The sequence below is a fragment of the Lathyrus oleraceus genome, chromosome 1, assembly GCF_024323335.1.
Source record: "Lathyrus oleraceus cultivar Zhongwan6 chromosome 1, CAAS_Psat_ZW6_1.0, whole genome shotgun sequence".
NCBI lineage: Eukaryota > Viridiplantae > Streptophyta > Magnoliopsida > Fabales > Fabaceae > Lathyrus > Lathyrus oleraceus.
Genome location: NC_066579.1, coordinates 107,862,545 through 107,875,549, shown reverse-complemented (window position 1 = coordinate 107,875,549; position 13,005 = coordinate 107,862,545). Strand labels below are relative to the sequence as shown.

General features: G+C 35.7%; 2 protein-coding genes and 1 pseudogene across 2 annotated transcripts; 2 read left to right on the top strand and 1 right to left on the bottom strand.

Annotated features, from left to right (window-relative positions):
- The first annotated feature begins 751 nt into the window (after nucleotides 1-751).
- On the top strand, nucleotides 752-2,713 carry LOC127120065 (2-alkenal reductase (NADP(+)-dependent)-like; annotated as a pseudogene).
- Nucleotides 2,714-3,171: 458 nt separating this feature from the next.
- LOC127120071 (uncharacterized) lies at nucleotides 3,172-6,562 on the bottom strand. Its single transcript, XM_051050453.1, has 6 exons — nucleotides 6,147-6,562; nucleotides 5,990-6,066; nucleotides 4,728-4,793; nucleotides 4,574-4,648; nucleotides 4,395-4,469; nucleotides 3,172-3,922 (listed from the first exon to the last, which is right to left on the bottom strand). Exons 1-6 carry the CDS (start codon nucleotides 6,466-6,468, stop codon nucleotides 3,566-3,568), a joined length of 972 nt encoding a protein of 323 aa, XP_050906410.1. The 5' UTR covers nucleotides 6,469-6,562; the 3' UTR covers nucleotides 3,172-3,565.
- Nucleotides 6,563-6,897: 335 nt separating this feature from the next.
- Nucleotides 6,898-12,778, top strand: LOC127120058 (uncharacterized). Its single transcript, XM_051050442.1, has 8 exons — nucleotides 6,898-7,056; nucleotides 7,583-7,804; nucleotides 8,717-8,783; nucleotides 8,903-8,971; nucleotides 11,194-11,285; nucleotides 11,861-12,040; nucleotides 12,173-12,309; nucleotides 12,423-12,778. The coding sequence occupies exons 1-8, from the start codon at nucleotides 7,015-7,017 to the stop codon at nucleotides 12,646-12,648; spliced, it is 1,035 nt and encodes a 344-aa protein (XP_050906399.1). The 5' UTR covers nucleotides 6,898-7,014; the 3' UTR covers nucleotides 12,649-12,778.
- The last annotated feature ends 227 nt before the right edge of the window (nucleotides 12,779-13,005 follow it).

Sequence of the window (13,005 nt, the reverse complement as noted above, 5' to 3'; positions counted from 1 at the left end):
GAAGTTTCATCTTCTTCACTGATACATCGTCGTCGTAGCACACTACCAGTGTGTCCCACGCAGCCTTCGTCGTTGTCGAATCAATGATCTTCTCAAACACATTCACATCCACACACTGATGGATGTATAACAGAGTTTTCTGATCTTTCTTCCTCAAGTCTCTATATGTGTTCTTTTTTGCCTCAATTACATCCGCTGCAACCGCGCATAACTGTGATTGACGAGATCAAGAACATCTTGAGCGCCAAACAACACCTGCATCTAAATCATCCACCAATTCCAATTTTTCCATCAAATACTGGAAGTTTCATATTTAAGCTACTGTTTCCACCGTTCATCATCGTTCTTGTGCAAGGAATCACTCAGACCTCACCAAAGACTTGTGTTTCTCAATTCCTTAGAATCAAGAAATGTGATTCTATTACGATTCCGATCGTAAGTTCAACGCGAATTCAAGAAATGAAATCAATCACACGCGTCTCACGTTCACTCGTGTTTCCCTTGGAGTTTTCTGTGGATCTGAACCATGCTCTGATACCAATTGTTGTTGCACATCAGAAAGAAGGGAAAGATGATGAAGATGGAAGAGAGAGAAAAAAGTTTCTAACAAATTCTAACAATTTTTTTGAAATTTTGTTATGAATCAAATTCTATTACAAACTAAAACCATATTTGATTTATATACTACTCAAAGCAAAATGCAAATTCAAATACAAACTAAATTAAACTTAAATGTAAATTGAAATGAATTATTACTAATAATATTATCATGTTACTACTTTCTACCATTCATTCATTCCTTGAACTTTTCAACCTGATGATCTCACTTTTATAGTTATGCTTAACTTACCCTCCATATTCATCACTTTTCTATTGTAAACTGAATGAACTGAAATAATTCCAAACATGGCACAAGTGAGGAACAAGCAAGTGATTCTGAAGGACTATGTGTCTGGTTTTCCTAAAGAATCAGACATGAACATAGTTGACAGTACCATTACTCTCAAGGTTCCAGCGATGTTCTTCTCAAAAATCTCTACTTGTCTTGTGATCCATACATGCGGAATCTCATGAACAAAACACAAGGAACTCCCAGTCCTTTTTCCTACACCCCTCAGTCGGTAAAGTTAATGCTTTTGCGGATAACCCTTTTGAGTATATGTCAAATTTGATCATAAAAGTAGGTTTTTTATGTGTAAATTATAATCTTCATGGATCAACTTGTTTGATAGTTTGTGATGATCTATTGAGTAATTACAGGTAATAGCAGGTTTTGGGGTGTCTAAAGTCCTTGAATCTGGAAATCCTGATTACAAGGAAGGTGATTTAGTGTGGGGATTCTCTAAATGGGAAGAGTACAGTTTAGTCCCTTCAACTCAAATACTTTTCAAAATTGAGCACACTGATGTTCCACTATCCTACTACACCGGAATTCTCCGTATGTATTCAACAATTTCAATTTATATTGATGTTGGTCGCGTAGTTTTCTGTCATTCTGTTGTTCTTTTTTGACATATGTTGTGTTTTTCTCTGAGAGCAGGTATGCCAGGAATAACTGCTTATGGAGGTTTCTTTGAATTAGGCACTCCTAAGAAAGGAGAGAATGTCTTTGTTTCGGCTGCATCTGGTGCAGTTGGACAACTTGTCGGACAATTCGCTAAATTGCATGGTTGTTATGTCATTGGAAGTGCTGGAAGTAAGGAGAAGGTACTGTTGTAATAGTTTGAGTTTTATGTTATTTCATGAATCACCATCACATACGCGAGTTAGGTAGTTGAACTAGTTTGACGAAAAAGAAAGTATTAACATAACATCTAATACGCGAACAGTTTTTTCTATCTACAAAAATGAATGTAAAATCACGATCACTTATTCCTTGCTACGAGGAGTTTCTTTTAGTCCATTTGATTGAATGCATGTCTTACAATCAGGTGGATATGTTGAAGAACAAATTTGGATTTGATGAAGGTTTCAATTACAAGGAAGAGCCTGACCTCAATGCAACTTTGAAAAGGTTTGTATTCAGTATTTAGGAGTTTGGTAATAGAAAGTTTTAGGTGTTACTTGTTGTGCTTTGAGTAGTGATTATTGACTAATGTATGGCAATATACAAATCAGGTACTTTCCTGAAGGCATTGATATTTACTTTGAGAATGTTGGAGGAAAGACACTTGATGCTGTACTATTGAATATGAGAGTTCATGGCCGCATACCTGCATGTGGAATGATTTCACAGTATAATCTTACTCAACCTGAAGGTGTAACGAATTTGGCACATATCATATATAAGCGGATTCGAATGGAAGGTTTTAACAGTGCTGATTTCTTTCACCTATATCCGAAATTCTTGGAGTTTGTCCTCCCTCATATCAGAGAGGAGAAAATTGTGTATGTGGAAGATATAGCTGAGGGTCTTGAGAATGGTCCTGCAGCTTTGGTTGGCCTTTTTAGTGGTCGCAATGTTGGTAAACAAGTGCTTGTTGTTGCTCGTGAATAAGAAGCATCTGCTTTTTCTATGTTTTCTTATCTTATCAGTTTTTGTTCTGAACTTTTATAGAAAATTAGCTATCTTTGTACCACCTTTGCTTTTCTATGTTTTCTTATCTCATCAGTTTTTGTTCTGAACTTTTATAGAAAATTAACTATCTTTGTACCACCTTTGCAGACACCATTTTCATATATGTATGAGTATATGATGATACTGTGTTCCTAATGGTGCATAATGCATTGAGCTGTGTGATGTATTAGAGTTATGCATAAGAATAAAAGCAAGAGTTATGCATAAGAATAAAAGCAATTGCTTGCTTTTGTACATTGTCATTTAAACAACTTTTAGATTGGATCAATCTAAATTAAATTATTCCTACTTTTCAATGTTTTACTATATGCTAGTGTGATTTATCTGGATATTTTCTTTTACACGTAACAATTTATGTTTTTTCATGTGTACACATGTTAGAGGTAAAAAACATGAACATCTATTCATGTAACTTTGGTGCTTTTATAATGAAATCTTTTGAAGACGAAGTCTAGAACTGATCTGTGATCATATTGACAATATTTGATTCACAGTTTTACCCTTTCCTCCAAATCGACATACTAATACAATTGAAGTTCAAAACAACTTTGGTTGATGAAGATGATGCACAAAATATTTAAGTAAGCAAATAATGATAAAGCAACAATGTTATTACATTAATTATCACGGATGCCTATGGATGTTCTTGTGCTACGGTACAAACCAAAACATTTCCATCTATACCTTGGGATTGGAGAACCACGTTTAGTGAAAGATGGTCAACATAAACATTAAATACCAAACAACTTGATACTGCAAATCAAATGTATAAATTTGTAAGTTGCAAAAATGAGATGCAATAAACAATGTATTGCCAATTTGGGGTATTGTTTATGAAAACTAGCATCTGACATAACAAATATACTGAGACCCAGAGGATAAGGCGCGTCCAACTACAACTATTTAACACACGATACTGATCAGCATACTGCCATGCGGACTGGGTAGGTCATGTGCAATTGGCGGAGGCAAACAGATGCCCTAGCTCTACATTTGTTGGCCTGGAAAACCTTGCGGAGGTGGCATTGATGGAGGTCGAGCGCCAAGGGGAGCTGGAGGTGGAAGAGGCGGCATTGCACCGGGTACAGGTCTTGGACCATTTGCAGACATAGGAGGTGGTGGAGGCATTGATCCTGACATTGGAGGTGGAGGGGCTCGAGGAGGATTTCCCAAAGGTGCGCCAGGAGGCAGCCCTTGGGGAGGAGGTGGTGGTGGTAATGGAGCTTGTGATGCTGGGGGCATTGGCCTTGGAGGAACACCGGGTGCTGTGGTGCCATTGGGAGTAGATGCAGGTGGCTGTGGTTTGGTTACCTCTAGTGGTTTGATTTTAAAATACAACTGCAGCTGAAGACATAGCAACAGTTCTGGAGTCAGTAGCTGCTAGTGGAAATAAAATATCAACAATGCATGCATGTCACAACCAAAAGGAACAAAGAGAATGCATGAAAGGATGGAAATACTCATCGTAGTTCCACAATTAACTGCTTGCTTGAATCATTAGTTTGCACAAGGGAAAACAATTAAAATGCAAAGATTTTGATATAACCGGCCAAACTGGTTCTATGATGACTAAAGATTAAGTGCGTTTTAATTAGCATATTTTGATATCAAGAAAAAAAATTCATCAAAAGATGTTTTATCTACAAAAAAGTTCTTCAAGAACACAGTGAGCATTCTTTTTCTTTTGAAAAGTTTTTGGTTTTGCTTGGATGATACATATGCATGAATTATTAACTTTCACAATTACACAACATATGTACACTTGGATGGACAAACTTTTACATCATGGATATTTAAGAGGATTAAATGTACCGACCGTAAACATCTTGGAATCTGGGTCCCAATGCGAGAAAAACTTTGGCGTGGACTTGTCAATCTCTGTGCTAGGGACCTGAAAATGTAGATTAACAAGTACAAACAAATAAACTTCCACAGCTCAACAAACGTATTCGAGGACTTAAACACGATAAATAATAAACTAGAGCAATTATTTACCTTGAAAGAAATTGTTTCATATGGTTCAGCTGCAAACAAGAGATACTGATATCTTTTATCAAATGGTTGCACCCTCTATATACACAAAAACGGAAAGGTTAAAAGATGGCCTACATGCAACAAATAATTTGACAACTTTGCCTTAACAGTTTACCTGCTCATAGGAGGACATAAATCGATGCCTAGGCTTTGCAAGGTCTTCAATCTCAGGATATTCAATCTGCATCAATAGAAATTTTCAAAGAAATTATATTACTATCAATCTATCGTATATAACAATGTTAGAACAATTCAATGTTGAGAAAGTCACGAGGAGAAGTTTATTGACATCAACAACCACCGCCACCACAATCTTTTTGCACATAGTCGAATATATGGGCTAAGCAGCATCATGATCATAATGTCCTATAATGAACTGTGTTCAAAGACTAACCATTTAAAATCAACCAATATGCAACTTCATCTAATTTTTGTATGATCCTTCATCTAATTTACTCTCCACACTAATGTTTCTACGAGTCTTCTCCCCACATACCCAAATAAACCAACCAATATACAACTCCACCATCTTTTCCACAACAGTGCTGCCCTGATTTTCTACCTAATACCATTCTTTATAACATTCTTTATACCCTAATACCCACAAGAAGAAGTGTAATTGATAACAACCACCATCACCACCAGACTCTTCTCTCGCTGAGTCGTATACATGGAATAAGCAACATCATCATATCATAATGTCATATCATAAATAAATTGTACCTAATTACAAACCATTTCAATCCAAATCCCTCTTAATGGTGTGACCTATAGTATACCTGGTGTCCCTGCCTGTTCCCCTAGTATATGCAGTTATATACTAGTATTTTTTATCCAAACTACTCCACTGTCATTTCTATGAGTCAACACATACCCAAACAACCCAACTATTATGAGACTCAACCCATCAAATTTTCTACTAATACTACTACGCTGCCCTAATTTTCTGTCTAACACTTCCATTCACAATCCTCTTATTCCTATATCTTTTTGTATATTATCATTATTCCTAATCCTCCAAGTTTTCCCAAAATTGGTTAGAACTATATAACCATTAAAATCTAAGAACTAAAAGGTTCTAACATATATGCTATGAAGCACAGACACAAACATGGAACCAACACCGACACTAACACCGATAATAATTTTAAAAAATGAATCAATTGAACCTAATCACAAGTGTCGCCGACACGGACACGCCTATTATTTTCAGCCGGTGATTCATAGCTTATATGTATAATTTAAGCCAAATTGCTTTTACAATCCTCTTGGCTATTTAATTGTACCAAATAAGTTATTTAAGCATTTTTTGCCTATAATTCAACATACATTTAAACTTGAAAGAATATATTTTTGGGTTAAGAAAACAAGAAAAACCTGAAAAAGGAGTGATCTTTGCTTAGTGTCAGGATCAAATTGTTTAGTTACACGGTAACCCGGACGACCAATCTTAACTGCAAACAAACAAAATATATCCAATTAATCATTCCAATTACCAAATAAACAAAATAAACAAGAATTAAGGGTTCCATACCAGTTTTCTTAAGGTTAAGCTTCCGCTTATGAGGTTGAGGTTGAGTGGGAGCATCTTTAGCTTCACGAGCAGCACGCTTAGCGAGATTGGTTTGATGGCGTTTGCCTTGAGTATGTGCGAGGTAGTTTCCTTCGTTGTTGTGGAGAGTTAAACAGAGTTTGCACTCGTAGCTACCGAGATGATTGCGCATGAAATATGGATCTTTGGCTAGATCTATTGTTTCGAGTGCTAGTCGTCGGAGACGCTCGCGGCGGTCTATTGCTTCGTTTTGCGCCGTCGCGGCTCCGCCGCTTCCCGGTTTTGAACCCCATTCTCTATCCATTGCTTCGAGTTCGCACTTGGAATTGGAAGTGGAAATCAGTACTACTCGGTCTCTTCAGAAATCAGTACTACTGCAACTACTTGGAATTGGAAGTGGAAATTGGAAAATAAAAAATGTTAGTATTGATCTTTGTTGGATTGGGCTTGGCTTTGGTTCACAAGGCCCACTAGTCTATTGCTATTAGAGAATTTATCCTGCCACTCTCCAACTTGACCCGGCACCCCCACATCTCAACTATTTTTACCATTTTGTCTTTCATTAATATTTTTGGAATTTTTAAAAGTTTTTCCTAGTAGGGTTTTTTTTTGAATTAAACCGTATTTTTTGTGTTTGTAAGTAGAAATATCAGATATTCTAAAATATTCTGGATTTTTTATTTTATACGATGAAATATTATAAATTTTAAATTTTTTGAAAAAAAAATATTGCTTTCTGATAATTGTACGAAGGAATATCTTTTTTCAAATATTTGATGAATGTATACCATATTATGCAGGCAAACCAAGATCCACAATATTGGGGCAACTCTTGTTGGTGTTGATAAATATGGTAACAAGTATTACGAGAAAACTGAAAACACACAGTATGGTCAGTGCCCTTCTCTCTCTGTCTCTATTTGTATGTGTGTCCGTTATTTTCGTCTGATAAACAGATATGGCTAAATTCAATGAAAACTAGTTGCTTGAACACAAGACATGCCGAGGTCACTTTGTCAGCAACTGTTAACATCAATAATTCTGCTTGTTACACATTGCTATCTCATTATCACATAATGAAGATAATATAATAGGTAAACTCTTAAGTTATTAAGGTCAGACTCTGATGTTTATAAATACTAGTAAGAGGGAATAGAGTGAAACAGCTAGTCATTTGAGAGAATTAATGCATTTAGGCGATTGGAGGGAATAAGTTGTATTTAGGCTCCTCTAATTAGCTTGTAGAAATAGCTTATACAGGGATTATGCAGGATTTTCTCTTTGATTTTAGAAAGAGTTTATACATAAACACTTATACAATAAACTTAATTAAAATGTTAGGTTTCTTACTGCCGGTAAAATGTTATGGACTTTCATTACTATTGGTTTTAAATGTGAATGTGATGATTTCTGAACAGGTTAAGTTTTCGGAGCTCACTATTGACACTTTTAGGATGCTTCAATGTTTGGAGTGGGAACCTAGTGGCTCGTTTTATCAATCTAGTGGCTCAAAACTTAGTCAGAATGGGGCAACTGGGACTGGTCGTATCAGTTACTTACAAGATATTGCTGATCCTACGTTACCGGCAAACCCATGGAAAGCTATATTATACCGTCCTTCACTGACACATTTCATAGCTGTAAGTATGAAAAGTATATATTATTCTTTGTTTGCTTTTCCATGGACCTATAACCATGTAGTTCTTGGATCCAATCGGGCTTCTGATTCCATTCGGTAATTAAGGTTCAGCTATTTGATGTAAAAAAAAGAGAGAAATTTTCATTGACGAAACTCTAAATTATTGTGATATGTCCTCAAATGCACAACATTGAGTTTATAGCCTATTATACTTGTAATCTAGGTCAAGTACAAATAGTACAAACATAACTCACTAACACTGATAATAACAATCCTAATGATGTTAGTAATCTTAATGCTTAACATGACCAAATTGGTCTTCCCTTGCATTTTCTTAGTTTTTCAGACCAGTGAAGTGTCTCACAATGCCATATCGACTTCCTGGCAAGAGTATGGAGTTTGGACAATGATCCCCTTCTCATGAGGCTGTTACTTAGAACCAGGGTTTTAGCCTGAGATTCTAGTTGTAAACTAATAATATTTTTCTTTATGTCTTGAAAGAAATGAGCAATGGCTTGAAGTTGAAGCTATTTAATTTTTTTAAACAATAAATATAGAAAGAAGTTGACTACCTCTAACATGTAATTTAGGGACTTGTGTAGCCTTGATTACTTTTTTGTACATCCTAAACATTTGTGTGAATTCAAAAGCATGTTTTCTTGTTTTAAAGACGGGGATAACATTCTATTCCCTTCGCATCCTCCCAAAAATATCATATGAGGGATGAATGTGTTAAGAAGATTTGGATCAAGCCATTTATTCTTTTTAAAATATAGTGATATTGTCCCTCCCTGCTTTTTTGCAACTAGAAGAAAAGGGTTCATGATATCAGTGTGACTATTTCTTCCATTCTTTTTTCTCTAGATCGCAAGTTATTTGAGTATATAATATCGTTTATCATTTTAATGGCTAGGTTCTTGCCACAATTTGTGAGGAGCTTCCATTGGATGGTATTCTCCTTGTATATTTGTCAGCTTCAGGTTAGATATCCTCTATTAACCAGGACTTCAAGGATGTCAATGTGTAGGTTATATCATGCTTCGACGTCAATATAATTCCTATACTGAAAGGTGAACTCTGCTTTCTACGTTAAATGCAGGAGCAGGATCTAGTGGGGCAGGACATAATGAATCTGGTTGTTTAAACTTTGGTTCCCGTGGAGATAAAGGTACTTTCTGTTCTTGCTTTGTTAGTTTAGTTATTGCAAATGACAGCGCTTGGGTTCTGTCACATTTCCCCGCTGTAAATGGATATTGTTTTTTGAACAAGAAAACACATGTATGTTTTTCTTATATATGGCATTTTAGCTGCCACTAGTTGCCTCCCCTTAGATTTTAGCTGTTGTCTTATGCTATGCTTCTATGTGGAGGAAAAAAATCTAAACAACAATGTGTTCTCATCCTCATTTTTGCAGTGTTATATATTTTCATTAGATTACACATTCTTTTAATTGGGCACTGCTTTATTTATATTCTTTTACAGACTAAATAATAAATAACATCTAAGCTAATATACCAAGATTTTCCCTGAAGTTAGGGCATATAATTTATATGCTGTATGTTTTAAAAATATAACCAACTTGACGAGCTCTGAGAGATTTGTAAATGCATTTTCTAGTTTGGTTGTTTAATCTGACAAATCTAGTAAATTCATGGATTTACAATAATTACAATGTGTGCCAATGGGCTAATTACCAAGTATATATTCAATAAAGCCAGACAAAATAATAAGATCAACATACATTTCTAGCATATGTGCATATTGCATACACATGCTAAAGGAACGAATCCTGTATCCTTCCTCCCAAAGCTATCTCATGCAACTGAATGTGCCTCAGATTGGTATATAGTGCTCTGCCAGATTATTCTAACTGACATAATGAGTGATATATATAAAAGTGAATAACCAAATTGAGGAAACATGAAGGTTTACCAGCAGTCAAACAGATAATACATTGAATAGAAAAGGGGTTAACACACGCAGTACATACAGAAGATAAAGTCACTGAATCAGTAGACTGACATTGCCATTACCAATGACTGGAGCAGTGGAGCCATCTGCTAATGAGAGACTGGGTAAAGAATTTATAGAAATAAACAATGAGGTAACTGGATACCCGTTGGATGATGCAGATGCAGTTCAAAGGAATGGAGATGTGATCCAAATGAGGAATTCAACTGATATTTTGGAGTAAGCTGGGGAAACGTTGAAAGCATGTGCGATGCACCAGAAAGTCAAGTGTGGTTTGTGGGACAGTGGTTTGAAGGTCCAGTTGGGCGGTGTCACCATTTGGAGCATCTTGTAATCTTATGATGGTGAGTATACCAAGCCACAGGCCAGGCCATGATAATACTAAAAGCGAAGCCTATGGAACCTTTGCCAGAATGACGTTGTTAGGGATAAGATTCATGAGACAGAAAGAAATGTGTAGAGGGGAAAATTAGTCTAGACTTTGGAGGGCTAAGTTTATATTTTGATATATATTTGATATTTAAAAAAAAAGATTGAAAGAAGAACATGATAGATGATCACATAATACTTCAATCACACTTGGTTCATTTTTAAAAACATATAGTGTCTTAGGTTTATAAAAGATAAGTAAGCCCTCTCCTCCCCTCCAAAACCCAACTCGCAAAGAAAGCCTTAGAGGATGATAGTCTCCTTGATTCTGTATTAACAGAAGTTTTCTTTTCTTTCTTGCTCTCTCACTTGCTTAGCCTGTCATCATCTCTTTCTATGGATTTCTGTCAGATGTGCAATGTGTATGAAAGTTGTCAAAATTTAAAAAAACGTGACAGCAGAGGCAAGATGGCTGCTGGGCTGTTGAAACATCACTTGGGACTGATTTTTGTCTATTGATGCACAGCATTACAGAGATGGGTTTGGAATCAAATGGCCAGTGATTGATTCCTCGTCACCTGCCTTCATTACTATAGTCAATTTTGGCATAAAATGAGCTTGTGTATTCTGTATTGTCCATGCTTCAAGCCTCTAATGGCTCTTACATAAGAGGATGTATTGAAGACTCCACCATTCGCTGTCCTCCACCTAGTTTCTCAAACATTTGCAGAATTTGTTCATGACAAGTTTTGTTAGTCGTAATGGTTATGTTTATGAACCTGTGCAATGTTTAAGTGTTCTGATAGTTACTTGTTTAAATCGGTTCTTTCCATTTGGTGTTAGTTTGCTTAAATAGGTCCAAGCATATTGAATAGAGGACTTAAAACCCAAGGATTTAACATTAGTTATGGTCATACGTATTGATTGAAATATTGTGTCATCTTAACTGTCATCCAGTGCATAAATCTGTATTATGATGATATTATGAGTTCTCATAATATACATGGTTTTATTTGAAAACTAGACTACTTTAACCGAATTCCTTTTCAGGATCGAACTGCATATATCCATCTGACTTTCTACCGTTTACTAGAAGACCACTTCTTTTAGTCATTGATAATGACAACAGCAATGCTTTTAAGGCAAGCCTTACCACTTCAGTAATTTTTTTCTTGATTTTGTTTGATAAATTTTTTTTATTGAATTATCACTTGTATCTGTAAAAGTAAGTTTATTAATGCCAACTTTACCCCATAATTTGGTAGGAATTAATGCCAACTTTAGAATAGTTTGAGTGCTAGTAATATGGATTTAGAAAGAAAAAATCATAAATTGACAGCTAGGTGGTTTGATTTCCCAATTCAATTGTAGTTCGTAGTGCCTACATTGATGTGGCATTAGAGATGTCAGAGGAACACCAAATATTTAGTGAAAAATCTATGGCTGTCACTTTTTCTTTCTTTATTTGTGTATTTTTTTGGGCTCTCCCGGAAATGGTGGTTATCCTTATTATTATATAGTGTTTTGGGGTTTGGCCGCAAGGCACCTCTATCTGGAATTTACAAAAAAATATTCAGAGTATGTAAACCTATAAAAGTTTAACTATAGGTATTGTGGTTATTTCAACTATAACAATTTTATTACTTGTGATTAAGTTCTCCATTTTCACATCTTACTAGCTACAACACACTTGACAAGCAATCAATAGAATGTGCAGGTCATAGCAGAGGCAAGTAAAGGAGAGTCAGTGGCAATGCTCCTTTCTCCAAGCCGTTTGCCTCCTATTGCGTCTGATTTCTCACATACCTCAAATGGGAGCTTATTCACCATGTTTCTTACAGCTCCTCTGCAAGCTTTCTGTCTGCTGCTAGGATTTTCAGGCACTGATATTGATTTGGTATGCCTTATTTTTCCTTAATGCTACCTGAGTTCCCTGTTTTTTTGTTTCTGTAAATTCTTTTCATTTTGTGGAAGTGAGAAATTTCTATGCTCGGTACTTCATCATTCAGCAACTTAAATTTGATTTCAGGACTTGTACAATAAAGCTGAAATGCTGCTCTCGTCATCATTAAATAACTGGGGATTGGCATTGGCATCATCAGACACGCTTGATCCAGTTTGGGGACAGGTTTTAGGCGATCCCTTCATAAGGAGACTTCTTTTGAGGTAAAGTTTATCTTCATTTTTGATCTGATGTTTCTCGATTTTGTTATTGTTATTGCCCATAATAATTCTCAGTTCTCTAACCAGCATATCTTTTTGTTTCCTACCTTGTGCAGATTCATTTTTTGCCAGACAGTGTTGACCTTGTATGCACCAGTCTACAACAAAAACGAATTTCTTCCAACATGTGTCCCTTCTCTTCCAAAACCTGTCCTGTCCCCGAGCTACTCGTATCAAAGTGTAATTCTGCATCTAGCCAGCATTTTTAGTGCAACTAAGTACTTCATATTTTCTGAGGATGTTTCTCCTGAAACTGTATCTACAAATGTGGATCAGTTGTGAATTGTTAGATTTGAAGCAACAGAGGATCCAATTTTCTAGATAAGCAAGAACTTCACTTCAGAAGCACATAATGTATATAGCAACCGAAAACTGATTTCTATCAACATGTGTCAAGATGCTCCAATTTGCAGACTTTCTCATTAATGTTTTTCAACGTATGAATGTTGCATTAAAATTAGAAGTGGACAAAATATATGGTTAATTGAACCATAATTATTTGAACTGTACAACACTACTTTAATAGTGAATTAAATTAAATTTTGAAAACAAGTTTGAATTTTATTAAACTCTTAAACCAGTTTTCTTGGGTGTGATTCTCCATTCAAAATAAAAATACAAAAGGAAAAATCATTTCTA